The sequence below is a fragment of the Notothenia coriiceps genome, unplaced genomic scaffold (assembly GCF_000735185.1).
Source record: "Notothenia coriiceps isolate Sejong01 unplaced genomic scaffold, NC01 NC01_scaffold00013172, whole genome shotgun sequence".
In the NCBI taxonomy this organism is placed as follows: domain Eukaryota; kingdom Metazoa; phylum Chordata; class Actinopteri; order Perciformes; family Nototheniidae; genus Notothenia; species Notothenia coriiceps.
Window position 1 is genome coordinate 17,916 of NW_011345873.1, and position 15,168 is coordinate 33,083.

Consider the following 15,168-nt stretch of genomic DNA (forward strand, 5'->3'; position numbering starts at 1 on the left):
CCCACACACACACACACACACACACACACACACACACACACACACACACACACACACACACACACACACACACACACACACACACGCCTGGCTTCTCCTTTGGACACAGGCACTTGCTGAACTGCAGAATGTTCAATAAACCAGTGGAGGAATTCAACTGAGTCAACAGTGTGTGTGTGTGTGTGTGTGTGTGTGTGTGTGTGTGTGTGTGTGTTGAGAGCAGAACAGAGTGGTGTCTGTCACAGGGCAGTCCTGAGTAAACACACACACACTCTCTCTCCCCCTCTCCTTAGGAACTACCTGCCCACAAATGCACAGAACCCAGCTGCTATGGCAACAGAAACCTTCTCACTCTCACATGTACCGAGACAAACAAACAAACACACACACACACACACACACACACACACACACACACACACACACACACACACACACACACACTTGACCTTCACATTTTAAGGGGGTGATGCAGTGCTTCTTCTAAACACTACTTATGATGTATTTATTTTCCCTGAGAGGAAACACATTACAGGCTCTTCGAATCTATCATGATTACAAAAACAATCAAACTAAACAACAGTAGTCATATCTGAGCCAACCATTGAATATATAATACCAATACCATCAAGTAAGCCATGAACAATACCAAGAGTCTGCTAGACAATCTGGCTAGAACTCTGTAAAGGTTGAGATAGTGAAGTTATACTGTACAGGGAACTATACCAGGCAGTGTCCCAAAAAGCTATGCACTAACCATAAAAGGGTTACATTGCCCTAACAGGTGCAATATGAAGAGAGTGAGGCCAATGTCAATCAAGCACAGTTTGTACACACCTGTGCAATGCAAATGGGCTTTAATATTTGACTGTCATTGTGTTTTGGTTCCATAGTAAACAATAAAGGCTGTTGATGTAAATTAAAAAACAAAGTTAACCCAGGTGAGCATGTACAGCATGCCTGTTGATGTACACTATTGACAAGTAAAATAAAGAAGCTAATATAATTTGATGCAGAAAATTGTAGAGTAGGAAAACAAAATGAACATTGATTAAATATATTGGCAGTGCCAGTGCCTAGGGCTTTGGGCAGTGCTATAACGATGGTCCGATTAATGTTGTATTGTGTAATAAACCTCTCAACTATGTTGAAAAACTCTCACCTAGCAATAGTCGGTAGTTAATAGTCCTCCTCCGTATAACACAAGTGCTGTTTTGTTTCATTATTCATTTAAAACAGGCCAAGCTCAAACTTTTGCTGTGGAAAATCGTGTGTGCTGCAGGCGTGCCTGCCTGTACCGTGCGTTAAAAAAAACGTCGAACGTAAACCAGAAGTGACGTAATCTCCGTTCCCCTACCTCCGTGTTGCACGTGTGTTTACAAAAAATGTGGACGATTGAGCTGAATCAGTGATAGTATTAATATTATTTAAACACAGTTGCTCTTGACCGGATTAAACATGGGGAAGCTTAATGTCGTGGTGTTGAGATACTTAACTCGAGATGACTTCCGGGTCCTCACAGCGGTAAGTAGTGAGCTAGCTACTAGCTAACTGTTCTGTGTTAGCTGAGTTAGCCTGTGCTAGGCTAGCTTTCCAATGTAACGCTTTAATACACGAACTAATGTTGTCAGCAACTTATTAACGAGTTGTCAAAATGTAGCTTGACGTTATTACCCTGTTGTATTGGTTCAAATAAAGTCTGTGTTGTCAGGGTGTTTTTGTCAAAAGTAATATTTTTTTAGTTTGGTCCGATTCGGTCCCATCAGTCTCTTCTCTGTTAGTGTGTCCTTGATCCAGCTGTTAATATCGAGTTTCATATATTATTTGGATGAAACAGTTTATTTTTCGAATGATTTTAATATATTAAAGTAAGACATCTTGCTGATGTATTCGTTTAAGTGAGTCTCTGCTTACAAGTACCCACTTATATATTGGTAATCATTTAATCCTATTCCAAAATCAAGTTGAATTTATAAGTGGAAATTACTTTTTGAATCCTACACTTAAATCAGTATTTCATTATAAAACAGCACAGTTTCACATAATTGACTTAACAATACTTATTAAGATTTTCCCTTTCAGTAACACTGTTTCTGAGAGCAGGCTTGAATTCCAGCACACTTCGCAGTATTTTTCTGATTCATCCTGTGATTTTCCCCTAACACAGGTTGAGATGGGGATGAAGAACCATGAGATCGTCCCAGTGAGTCTCCTGTCCTCCATCGCTAGCCTTAAACACGGCGGCTGCAACAAGATCCTCAGAGAGCTCGTCAAACACAAGCTTGTGGCCTATGAACGCAGCAGGGGTAAGAAAACACAGACATACTTGCTGAACATTCATAGTCCTGCTACATGTTATATTTTCTAATGCATCCTGTATATGTTGATTTCAGCTGTGCAGGGTTACAGGCTGAACAATGGAGGATATGACTACTTGGCTCTGAAGACCTTGTGCTCCAGAGAAGTGCTCATTTCAGTTGGAAACCAGATGGGTGTTGGTAAAGAGTCTGGTAAGAAGTGGCAAACACCTCTCATTTGGCGTGCATGTTTCATTTGAAATAAATTGCAAGACGTTCTCTATTTATTTAGATATGCATGATAATGGTTAACATAAGCAAATATTTCTCATCTTAATTTACATTCATCCACAAGAATCACACACTCATTTCTAAATGATAAGGCACATTTTTAAAATAGATGAAAACAAAATGTCCTGAAACCTTACCATAAAACATGTGTGTTCTAACCCCGGGATTCCACCGGGTCCGTCTGCGCTGTGCGGCGCGTTTTTTTTTCCGACCTCCTACAGCGGCAAACCCCACTGGGCGTGTTTCAGAAGCGGAGCGTCTTGCGTGCCGGCTCGCAGTTTTTGTTGATTTGGGCATAATTCCTGGACAGGCTACTTTGTACAGACGAAGTTAATAATAATTGTAATAGTCCAGTTATAAACGACATGAATCAAAGATGTGTTGCTGTATTTTAGTGGTAAAAAAATGCATTCATCATCATAATTATTCTATATATATATAATTTACACAGTGCCTGTAAACCGGAGGAGAACGCTGGCATTTATTCTCCTACTTGAAATACTATGGAGGCATAGGGTCTGCAAAATACGTTTATTTTGGGGATTGACTGGATGCTCTGAACGTTCCACTTCCTGCTCGGCGCTATGCAAAGGCTCGCGTAAAATAATAGACCAGCCGCCTATTTTTAGCGGAGCCCAGCGCAGAGACGCTTCTGAGCCGTAACGCGGCACGTCTGGTGGAATAGCACCCATTGACTAGAGTGGCCGCGAGTGATGTGAACGCAGCCGTAACGCCGCGCAGACGGACCCGGTGGAATCAAGGGGTAACGGAATAGTTCAAATAAAATCTAACTGTTTTCTGCGCTATTGTATTTGATATTTTTCTGCTACAAATTCAATTGTAGATGGAAGTTGCTTTTTATATCCATAATTATAAAGAAATACTGGGAAGTCTTTTTAACCGCGGTGTTTTAAAAGACAGTAGTCTAACTCGGCAGCAGATTATGATTCCTTGCGTGTCGATGTGAGCGGCATCTGTTCTCTGTCATGTTGCCAGGAGTCAGAAATTCTCATGTTCATAGAAACATTTGATTGTGCTCCCTCCTTTTAGATATTTATATTGTGGCGAGTCCCAACGACGAGCAGTACGCTCTGAAGCTTCACAGGTTGGGTCGTACCTCCTTCAGGAACCTGAAGAACAAGAGAGATTATCACCAGCACAGGAAGAACGTGTCCTGGCTCTACCTCTCTCGGCTTTCTGCCATGAAGGAGTATGCCTACATGAAGGTATGTGGACAAATCAAAAAAGGTTCCACTTCCTACGATATGAAGTAGAATTTTGTGTGCAGCATCTTTTGAGTCCTTTTTTCTCATTTATTTTAGGTATTGTACGAACGGGGCTTTCCCGTTCCCAAACCTGTGGACTATAACAGACATGCAATAGTGATGGAGTTCATCAATGGATATCCGCTGTAAGTAAACAAGCCATTCTTCTCTCTTACTTTATATATAACACTAACGAAAGCATTCTTTTCCTGGTCTCTTTTCCGAATATGAAATGTTTGTATTGTTTGTGTGATGTCTTTCAGGTGTCAGGTGCATAAGCTGGAGGATCCATCACACCTGTATAATGAGTTCATGGAGCTCATTGTCAAACTGGCCAATCACGGCCTGATCCATGGAGACTTCAACGAGTTCAACCTCATGCTGGACGACCACGACCACATCACTATGATCGACTTTCCTCAAATGGTGTCCACCTCGCATTTAAATGCTGAATGGTTCGTTACTGTGACAATTTGGAAAATAAATGAACACCTATAATTAATGAAACAAAACAAAATGTTGTTTTTTTTTGTTCACTTTTCATATCTTTCTTTATAGGTATTTTGACAGAGATGTCAAATGCATCAGAGATTTCTTCGCCAGAAGATACAATTACGAGAGTGAGCTCTACCCAACATTCAAAGACGTCAGGTAAATTATACTTTATATTTATGTTCCGTTGCCAATAAAATTACTGAAATGCATCAAAAAGATTCTTGTTTGTGTTATTTCGAAATGCATTTAAGCTATTATAGCAACCATGGGAACATGTTGTCTGCAATTATTTATAAAAACGTGATTTGCAAATAAAAAGCAAACCTTAGTTGATCTTCTGTGTCATTGTTTATTCCTACAGGCGATCTTGTTCTCTAGATATCGAAGTATCAGCTAGCGGCTTCACCAAAGACATGGAGAGAGATAGTGCATTGCTTCACCCAGCAGGGCCCGATGAAGAGGACGACGATGACGAGGAGGAGAGTGATGACGAAGAGGCAACAGACGAGGAGGAAGAAGAGGAAGTGGACATGGATGAATATAAACATGCAATGCTGGAACTAGAAGGTCTGAAAATCAGCGACCCCACTGCAGACAAACACGAAGAGCAGAGCGAGAAAGAGGAAGAACCAAAAGAGACTGAGACAACGCCGCCTGCTGTAGGAGATGAAGAGGAAGAACCAAAAGAGACGGAGACAACATCTCCTGCTGTAGGAGATGAAGAGCCAGGGAAAGACTTGGAAAAAGAGTTGAGCGAGGCAGAGGATGAGTGTACAGAGCTGGGAGACCTTTCTGCTGCTAACAAAGACTTCAAACCCTTCAGGTAAACAAAACAAAAAAAGTTAGCATGTCCAATATCCAAAATGATGTATATTTCCTAAAATAAGTTTGAATACCTCACCTGTAGCTGCCACAAAGTCAACACATATTTTAAGTTTTGATTAATAGGAATGGCTGGTTACTAGGGGTGTAACGGTACCCGTACCCTTACCGAAATTATTCGGTACGGGCCCTTCGGTTCGGTACACGTGTGTACCGAAGTGTACCGAACGAATATAACGTTAAACGTGAAAAATTGAGAACGTGAACAACTTTTTGGAAGTAATCTCAGATGCTACGTCGCAGCATTCAGAGTAATTTTCTCACATTGGGTTCAACGCGTCATAGAGCGAGCAAGTCATTTAATTGGACGAGAGGCATACTATGAAAGCAGGGATGCGTTCAAATGTAGTCAGTAATTTGAGTAACTGTCGAAATGGCGAACGCAGATCAAGTTGAGCTTGAAAATCCTCCAGCATCATTGAAGTCTCCGGTTTGGGAACATTTTGGTTTCGCAGTTACGTACAAGGATGACGGACAAATACAGGTGGACCGAACCAAAGCTGTTTGTCGGCATTGTTCAACTAAAATTGGTTACACGGCTGGCAATAAATCAAACTTGCACACTCATTTGAAAAGGCATCACCCGAACGTGAATATCACCGGTACCAAAATAAAAAAGACTGAAGTGCAAACCCAACTCCACTAGCATTTAAGCCTCCACCACTCGCAGAAAGTTCAGACCGAGCCAAAGCTATTACAAACGCCAAATATCCTTATGTTGCCATGTTAGCAAAGCGCTACCTGGCTGTATCTGCTACCTCTGTCCCTAGCGAGAGGGTGTTCTCCACAGCAGGAGACATTGTTAGTACCAGCAGATCTGCCCTTTCGGCAAGCAATGTGGACAAGTTCATTTTTCTTTATAAAAAAACATGAAAATACAATGACAAGCAAGTCATAATGTCAAACTGGCTGCTTAGGTACTAGTACAGTACAGTTCAAATACAGATTATTTCAGTTCATCGAAATGCTGCACCTTAATGTTTATTTTATTATATTTTATATTTATTTGAGTGAATATTCAGTTTAATAATAATTAAAAACCCAAAACTAATAGTTTATGTTTTGTGAGTATTAGTACAGTAAAGTTCAAATACAGAATATTTCAGTTCATCGAAATGATGCACCTTAATGTTTATTTTATTATATTTTGTATTTATTTGACTGAATACATTATTCACAGTTTAATAATTTAAAGAAATATATATATATTTTATGTTTTGTGATAATTTTTTCTGCTGTAATGAAAACGAACCGAACCGTGACCTAAAAACCGAGGTACTTCCCGAACCGAAATGTTCGTGAACCGTTACACCCCTACTGGTAACTGACTTTCATTTAGTTCTGCTGTTAAACTCATTGCAATTTCTTTTACTGTGTTTTTTCCTGCAGAGACTCAGACAGTCTTCTACAGATGGCAGAGCACATGAGGAGGAGGAGGACAGACAGCGAGGGCACGATGGGCAGCATGGGGAGCTGTTCTACAATACCACTAGTAAGTCAACCACAGAAACACAGCTTTAGCAAAGTGTATTAGAAATGGGTCAGGTTGGGAGACAGTACCATTATCAAGAAACACTGAGAATAATTTATCACTACAACTTTCTTGACAAAAACGTTGATGTCCTGTAGGTGTTGCTAAAGAGCTTTCATGGTGTTGCAGTTTGTCAGAGAAAACGTGTCTGGATACTGTTGTGTCTGCCTAGCACAGACATAAAGCTCAAACATTGGTCCGTAGTAACCTGCTTTTGTTTGGTGTGTGCCGCAGGAGGTTGTCCGTCAGAAGGTGCGGAGGCAGCTCTCCAAACAGCAGAAGGCATCGCAGAGGAGACGCCTGCAGAAGGGAGAGGCCAACCTGGTGACCAGTGTCAAGAGAGAGAACGACAGCAACATCAAGTGTAGTATGGAGTCCGACTCCTTCTGGGGATAAATGGCAGTCCAGAGATGCACAGACCAGATTCATATCAACAAGTCTGTTGCATTGTCCCTGCTTCTGTGTCTGATGAGTTGAAAACAAATGAAATTGGATGGAAAATCTCAGCAGGAGAGTTTCTGCAGCAAATCAACTGTCCTGTACACAAAAGAAGACTGAAAACAAAGTGCATGTATTCAGCAAATCATCACACTGACCAGTAAGAAGACTTTTCTGTTTGAACTGTAGTGAACTACCTTGTTCAACATACAGTGTAATGTAAATATCAACTACTTTTAATGAAGCTGTATGTTTGATAATAAACCCATTTAAACCTTACTGATAAGGTGTGTTTATCTCCTGTTTGTTCAAAAAGATTGGTACATTAAAAAAAAAGGTCAAAACATGAAATGCACCTGTGCTAAACAGCTTTTCTAGTCAAGTGAGCTCCTTTTTATTTGATACTCGCATATATATTCTCATGGTGGCAACAAAAGACAGAGGCCTATAGAGTAACTTTTACTATTATTGTGATTTCAAGTTCATGTTTATTGCTGACCAAGTTACTCAAATGGATTTAAGAAACGGATTGCACGTTCCTGAAGAGCTTTTATTTATCCTAAACTCTAGTGGTCCAAAGGTCTCCCAACTATTATGGTAGTTTGAAAAGATTCCTAACTCCACCCTTCGTGCATCCAATCAAAAACAAGCAGGTCCTGACACACGATTGGGAATGCTTCATAACACAACACTACTAAAAGCATTACATAAACACACATCCCTTTCCCCTTCACATGGACACAACCTAGCTGAGACATAACATGTAGAAGAGGAGAAGGCAGAGGACTGAGAGCTGAGAAACTACTCGGACTAAGAATTTGGTTCATTTATTAGAGAGCGGCTTTCAGAGCAAGTGAATTCAGGCTTCAACAAAGGTTATTCAAATTGAAGAGGGTGAATGGAGCTCAGACCCTGGACTTCATGGGCTCAAATTAGTGTGCGAAGTCAAAAGTATCCCACCCCCACACATCTTAAACACTCATTTTGGGTAGAATTGTCTCCAATGTTATGAACACTGAGGGTATTTCATATAAAAAGGAACACCCAGTCACCTTTCCACAGACATTTTTTACTTTCCCTCAAGGTGCCACATTGTGCCATCTGTGGTTCAACTTGGCCACTCTGTGCAGGTCTCTAACTGCTCGACTCTGTTCAGGGATTAGCCAGCTGCACGGCCCGAGGGGAGGGGCTCAGCATTCCAGCCAAGCACCTCTGTGAATATGTGTGTGTGTGTGTGGGTGCATGTGTAGAAAGAGTGAGGGGCCCTCTGAGCTAATTGGCAGTGAGGTTGACAAAGGTGGTCCGCTTCAAAAGAGAAACCCTGGTGAGATGTTCACACAGGAGAAGGGGAGGGGAATACGGGAGAGTAAGAGGGGATTTCAGATGTGGAGTTTATTCCTCATGGTCTTCCCATCCTGAGTTGTGATGGCGGTCGTCGTTGGTCATTCCCAGGGACATATGTGCTGTTTGGATGGATCTTTTTTATGAGAGATAAAGGATTTATTGAGGCAGCTGTGAAAGCAAACTGGATGGAGATGAGTCAAGTGGAAGTGGAGGAGAGCATCATGTCATACCTGTCACACAGCGAGACTGACGCCAGCCCCAAAGACTGTGAGTAACTCAGAAGCTTTGTGAGAGACTTGATTTTTTTTTACAGGAAATAAACAATTTATTTTAGATATTAAACTCTTAAAATTGTAACAGGTGTGTTTTCAACTGATGTTATCGGTATGGGAGTAGTTTTATCATGACTTTGTTATGTTCCTAAAACAAATATCCATCAACGTATCACTGCTACAAAAGACTTTACTGCAGTGAATACTTTAGAACAAAGCGAAGGACACAGAAAACCCTTAAAGCTATTTCAGGGTCAGAACAATCTAAAAGGGTTGCACAATTCAGATTTGTTTAAGTTACAGGGTGGCGCTTACCGCTCCTTGATCTACTTAAATAAACACTGTCTGGGATTTAAACTTGTATATTGATGTTAGCCTTCATACAGAGTCCCCCATGTTTACTCAGTGAGCCAAAAATAAAGCTTTTACTCATGATGATAACAAAGTAGTAATATTACGTAATCATAATTATTAAGTTGGGATCATGTTCTCTTCAACAGTTTTCTTTGGGTTTTGGTTTGCTTCATTTCTGTCCTTGTCCTTATTATATGTGTCCTTATTATACGTGTGTGCAGTGAATGTGGTGGCGATGCTCCATAACTTCTGGGAGCAGAGGCAGACGACTCAGTCCAACGGTTCCTCTGATGAATCAGACGGTTCTGTTGGGGAAGCCCCCGTCCACACTGAGAGCTTACTGCTGTACGAGTCTGCTGCGTCCCCCGGCCCACCATACGTCTGCTATGTGACCCTGCCTGGAGGAAGCTGCTTTGGGAACTATAAGGTGTGTTTAGTATCATCTCTGCTGCCTGTTGCCTTGGTAGTGGGGGTATCACAGTATAATATGAACAATTGATATCATGAGGAGACGGAACAAACACTCACAGCAAATGGAAAACAAGCATTACATTCAATTATCCTCTGCCTCCTAAATCATTTCATTTAAAAAGAGATTTTTTAGACTTTTAATGTTATTTTGGAGACAAAATGCACAAAAAACAAAGGTAACAATGAATTTGACTGAAATGTAAGATGACGTGCCCTTTCTTAGTAGTTCCAACATCTACACTGTATCAATGATGTCATATGTCTTAGTCAAAAACCTAGTCAATAATAAGCTACTATTTAGCTATTTCAAGATACATGATGCAGGTGATATTTCTGTCTCGATGGTTAAATTGCAGCGTGCGTTGAAACCAGAACATTAGTTGGAAATGTATAATCAATAATCATAACTTCTTATTCTAAGTAAATAGCTAAATGGCTGTAGCACTTTGCAGTTGTTTCTGTTCATTTTGCTGCAGCCGTCCCAGTAACAAGTTTTCTTACAAACTTTATTTTTTCTTGTTTTATAATCAACTTTCACATTAAGAGGTACAGTAAGCGCTGTTAAGCAAGAGTTGAAGGAGATTTGGTGGGGATAAGCACACAGTCACACACACTTTTGAGGTGGTTTTAAATTGATGTCATTCGGTTTCTGTTTCCAACAATGCCTCTCATTGTGACCCAGACGCAGCCCCCAGCTCAGAGGAGGCACATGATTGGTTATCTGTGAATGCCTTTTATGTTCTAATCTCGTTGGTGAATTGAGTTCTGATCCCATGATTAGCTGTAATGAAGTGTAAAATCATCTAAATGTAGCCGAGAGTAGGCGCCCTTTTACTGACAGGACTCAATCAGAAAACCTCAGGCTCAGTAAACCGAGAAACTTTAGTTTAAAATGACAAAAGTTAGTCAAGTCAAAGTCATCTTTATTGTCAATCTTTCAGTTTGTGTGTACAGACTGAGAGATCGAAATACCGTTTCCCACAATCCCGAATACAAAAACAAAATATATAAAAACATGTATGCAAGTGTGTATATACCTGTATATACACAATGAAAAGACACATTTATACATATGCACACATTAAGACCTAAATAAAAGCACAACAATCAATATATACAAAATAACAGTCACTTTAATATCTTTGAGAATGTACATTAGTGCAAGACTGTCTATAGCAGCGTAAAAAAACATGTGGTGCTGGTTACATATTTTTCTCACTCTTCGTACAGGTGTGTGACACCCAGGCAGAGGCTCGGCGGGACGCAGCTCGCGTGGCTCTGATGAACTCTCTTGTGAACGAGCTGCCGTGTCGGCGCATCAACCCTCAGTTCATCACTCACAGTTTGGAGCAGGCGGCCACAGACAGTGCTGTGAGCAAACACATTATTACAACTTAATACAAGAATTCAATATCAAGATGAATGTTGATCTTCACTGTTGTCTCTGTTCAGGTCACTATGGAGGATTCTTGTGATTCAAGCACCAGTATAGGAACCTACCGTTTGCTGCTTCATTCCTACAAAGGAAAGACAATGTTGGAGTTTCAGGTAAAACATAAAGCCACGGCTGATTTATCAAAATGCTATTTTTCTTGTTTCTGTCCTCATAAATCATGTGATAATTGCGTGTACTATCACTTTACTTCAAAGGATTCGGGCTTTGTAAGCAGGTACTTTTCTGCTCGGTTATCTTGAATAGTTTATTTATAATTATAATTACATGTTTAGCTTTAAAATGTAACATGACGTGGGTATTATAATGCTAAACACAACAAGAATCTCAACCAATGGGTGGTAATTATACCCACCAGTGTTATTATTAACCCCCCAATTATGTTTTTGCTCATTTCTCCTTCTCCATTTCACTGTGTTAGACCCAGGCATGGTATGAAACACCATATATTTCTAGCTTTGTGTAAATAAACATAAGCAGTGTGCAGGCAGAGGGTTATTAGCTGGAGGAAATGGGTTCATTATCATTCCATGGATCATAGAGATGAAGACTTTTTAAGGAATACACACACCTTCATGACAGACAATGAAATGTTTTGACACAAACATTTAAATCTCTCCAGACACAGCATCAATAATACGGTATGCAGCTCTCAGGGCTTCAGATAAGTTATACATGCAGATAATCCAGGGAGGGTTCAACAGTTTGGTAGTCATGCAGAATCATAAAGTAGCATAGGGCCGATGCACCGTTGTAAACAGAGCAAAAAGGCCAGCTGATACAACATGGACCTCAACCCCAGACAACGTACAGTATGTGTCATATTCAGTGTTGGAAAGCTTCTTTGAAATGATGGCCTTTTAATTACTTCACATAGTATATTCGAGCAAAGTTACCATAGGCTAAAACTCTGGCTTCTTTTACAAAAGTAGTTCAAACTAAATAAAAGTCACAGGCCAGCAGAAGAAGCCTCCAAATTGATTTTATTTTCAAAATTGATATCCAGGTCTTATATAAACCAAAAAACTGCATTTAATTTCAACGTTTTTAAGCCGCTTGACCAACTTGAGCACTGGCCTAAAAAAATAAGTTTTGTAACATCTGACTTCTTAAAAAAACGGTTTTCCCCTTGAACCTTTGTAACATTATAAACAGCTTGAACTTTGGTCTCAATAAAAATATATTTGTCCTGTTCAGAGCAGAATTAAAGAGGGTCAATTACAGTACAGTAAAACATTTAATTAAAATGGTTTCCATTTATGCCCCACACATTTGTTTGTAGGTGAAGGAAATATAAACCAGCAAGCCAAATACAGTTAACCTACTAGTTTAGTTACATGTGGTTCACTACTTCCTAAAATTGGTAATATATTCCATCTGTGTTTCATGACATACATTTGTGTTAATGTACAGACTTTCTCTGTTAAACACTAAAGTCATTAGCTCCCAACACAGGGCAGCTGTGTTTTATAAATCGGGGGTAAAACCTACCTGGTGCATAAAGATTTACAACATCTTTTCAGACCAATCATTCACAGTTTAGGTGTGCGTTCAAGAAATACTGATAATATGTATCTTTGTCAGACCTGCATACACAGAGCTGGATGTTTGGGTTTGTTATTCACGTCATTAATCATGTGGTTGCACAAGACTCTCTCTCTCTCTCTCTGTGTGTCTAATGACCCACCTCCCCCCCCTCTCTTTCCCTGTATAGGAAATGATGACAATTTTCCAGTTGTTGCAGTGGAACGGGACACTGAAGGCTCTTAGGGAGAGGCAGTGCTCTCGGCAGGTACAGGTTTTGAGGATATCTTATCCCTGGTTTCAGTTCACTTAAAAAAACACAGGGTATCATAGACATACAGAATAATGTAGACGTGACGTTAGTGAGAATGGATTTATCGCTACTTTAATACATGGGAATAAGTTGTGTTGAAGTAGGGCAGAGGTGGGAGAAGTACTCAGATCTTGTACTGAAGTAAAAGTCGAAGTACCAGAGTGTAGGAATACTCTGTTACAAGTAAAAGTCCTGCATTCAAAATGTTTCTCAAGTAAAAACACAAAAGTATAAGCATCTAAATATACTTAAAGTACCAAAAGGAAAAGTTCTATTGTGCATTTGTGCAGAGTGGCCCATTTCAGAATAATATATATGATATTTTTTCATTATAAATATGTATGCATTGAAGTGTTGTCAAAGCTGGTAAAGGTGCAGCTAGTTTGAGTAATTAATACATTGTTTGCTGCAGGGTAGTTAATGGATTTTCTCCAGGTGTAACTAAAGTATTTTTAAAGTGTTGATTATATATTTCACATGATTGATCAAACGTGTAAAGTAACCAAAGGTATTACAAAAATGTAGTGGAGTAAAAGTACATGACTTATCTCTGGATTGTAGTAGAGTAGAAGTATAAGTAGCAAATTATTGAAATACTCAAGTGGAGTAAAAATCCCTCAAAATTGTACTTAAGTACAGTATTTGAGTACATCAACCTAGTAACTTTACACCACTGGATGCTGCATACTGATTATTGATTATGTTATTTCCTTCCTCTCAGAGTGTGATATCCTATTACTCCCAGAGAGGACTTGATGAGTACATGCGCAGCAGCATGGCTCTGGATTGGCTGGGGCGGGAGCAGAGGTCAGCGGGGCGCCTGGGGGAGGAGCTGCAGGTGGCGCAGAGGGAGCTGGTGTTTGCCCGCCGCCGAGGCATAGAGCTGCGCTTCTACAAGGAGAAGACAGAGATCCTCAGCTTGGCTCTGAGTCAGGCATATATTCACCACACACCTGAGGCCTTCAGTGAGGCGTCCAGTCACCCATACAAGCAAGAAGAACTTCCTCTACACACATTATTCAGCCACATCACAGACGTCCAGATAACCCCACCCTGCAGTCCTTCACCACCCCTCCAACAAACACAAAGGAAACAGTCTGTCACACCTCTGGCAAACACTTCAGCTCATAACAGTCCTGCTCCGTGCTCACAGTACACATTTCTGCCTTGATTTTAAAATAGACGGAAGCCGAAAGTAAAGGATGGACTTTGTCTTTGTAATAGAGCTAAAACTTTTTCACTGGAGATGTCACATCACATCTATGTAAACCTTAGAGTTCTGTTAAAAAGATTGTGCTAAGTTTTGTCTATATACTAATGTTCTAACCTTACGTACGCTCTTTTGTGACTATAGAACAAGGAACTTGAGCTAGATAGGGTATTTTAATCTCCTACACACCAGAAAAGCAGCATTCAAATTAGTTAAATTCATTTGCTGGATGTAGTTAAACTATAAAAAGTGTCTGGCTCTCTAAGTTTGTATGAAGAGCACTCTGCTTTCCTGCCTTAGCTTGTATACTGTATAAGTTCAGTTGTGTTTTCGTTTTGCCTATATTATGATTTAAACAGGAGTTTAAAAATGATATATTTAACCCTGTTACTATTCAATTAAATTAAATCAATGAACTACTTTATCTACCAGCAACTCCTCCCTCCCTGCCTCACTCTTCCTTTCTTCTTATCTGCCTAGCATGTCATCTGGCATGTCAATTCCCTAAATGGAAATTATTTGCCAAGGCAATTCAGGATACTGACGGACCCTGTGACAAGTTGCATGATGTGTTGGAGGTCTGCTATGAGACAGTAATAAATCACACATGATGTCATTATGTCAGAGAGAAGCTGGATATAAAATACAACCTGGTTTGTATTTATCAGGACACAACAGGATGGCTGGTCATGTCATCATTTTAAGAACTAGCAAAATGTTCCTCATTGTAAAAATGCATAGTGATTTAGAGCATTTGATTATCTTTGGTTGGATTGGTTGGTGGAAATGAACGTATTTTAAAGGGAAAATGTTTTGTGTTTTTTTATCATTTTTGTACATGTTTGGAAATAAATATGTTTTGCTACTCATGACCTGCCTGTTGATTCACTGCTTTTGAAAGTGTAGTATGGCCTATTACAGACATGATCACATATTATTCTGAAACTGGCCCTTCTGTAAATTGAATACAATTGTTTATGTACATGAAGTATGTTTTGATGCTAATATTTTTTTTTCTTTTCTGTAAG

At 39.9% G+C, this 15,168-nt stretch overlaps 2 protein-coding genes across 2 annotated transcripts; both read left to right on the forward strand.

The window, feature by feature from the left end:
- The first annotated feature begins 1,335 nt into the window (after window positions 1-1,335).
- riok2 (RIO kinase 2 (yeast)) lies at window positions 1,336-7,482 on the forward strand. The gene is made up of 10 exons (XM_010773900.1): window positions 1,336-1,524; window positions 2,168-2,306; window positions 2,394-2,510; window positions 3,639-3,814; window positions 3,911-3,999; window positions 4,117-4,308; window positions 4,412-4,504; window positions 4,710-5,171; window positions 6,620-6,722; window positions 6,996-7,482. The coding sequence occupies exons 1-10, from the start codon at window positions 1,459-1,461 to the stop codon at window positions 7,155-7,157; spliced, it is 1,599 nt and encodes a 532-aa protein (XP_010772202.1). The 5' UTR covers window positions 1,336-1,458; the 3' UTR covers window positions 7,158-7,482.
- Window positions 7,483-8,599: 1,117 nt separating this feature from the next.
- Window positions 8,600-15,149, forward strand: lix1 (limb and CNS expressed 1). Its single transcript, XM_010773901.1, has 6 exons — window positions 8,600-8,810; window positions 9,391-9,596; window positions 10,871-11,011; window positions 11,093-11,188; window positions 12,808-12,885; window positions 13,652-15,149. Exons 1-6 carry the CDS (start codon window positions 8,684-8,686, stop codon window positions 14,099-14,101), a joined length of 1,098 nt encoding a protein of 365 aa, XP_010772203.1. The 5' UTR covers window positions 8,600-8,683; the 3' UTR covers window positions 14,102-15,149.
- Window positions 15,150-15,168: the final 19 nt, after the last annotated feature.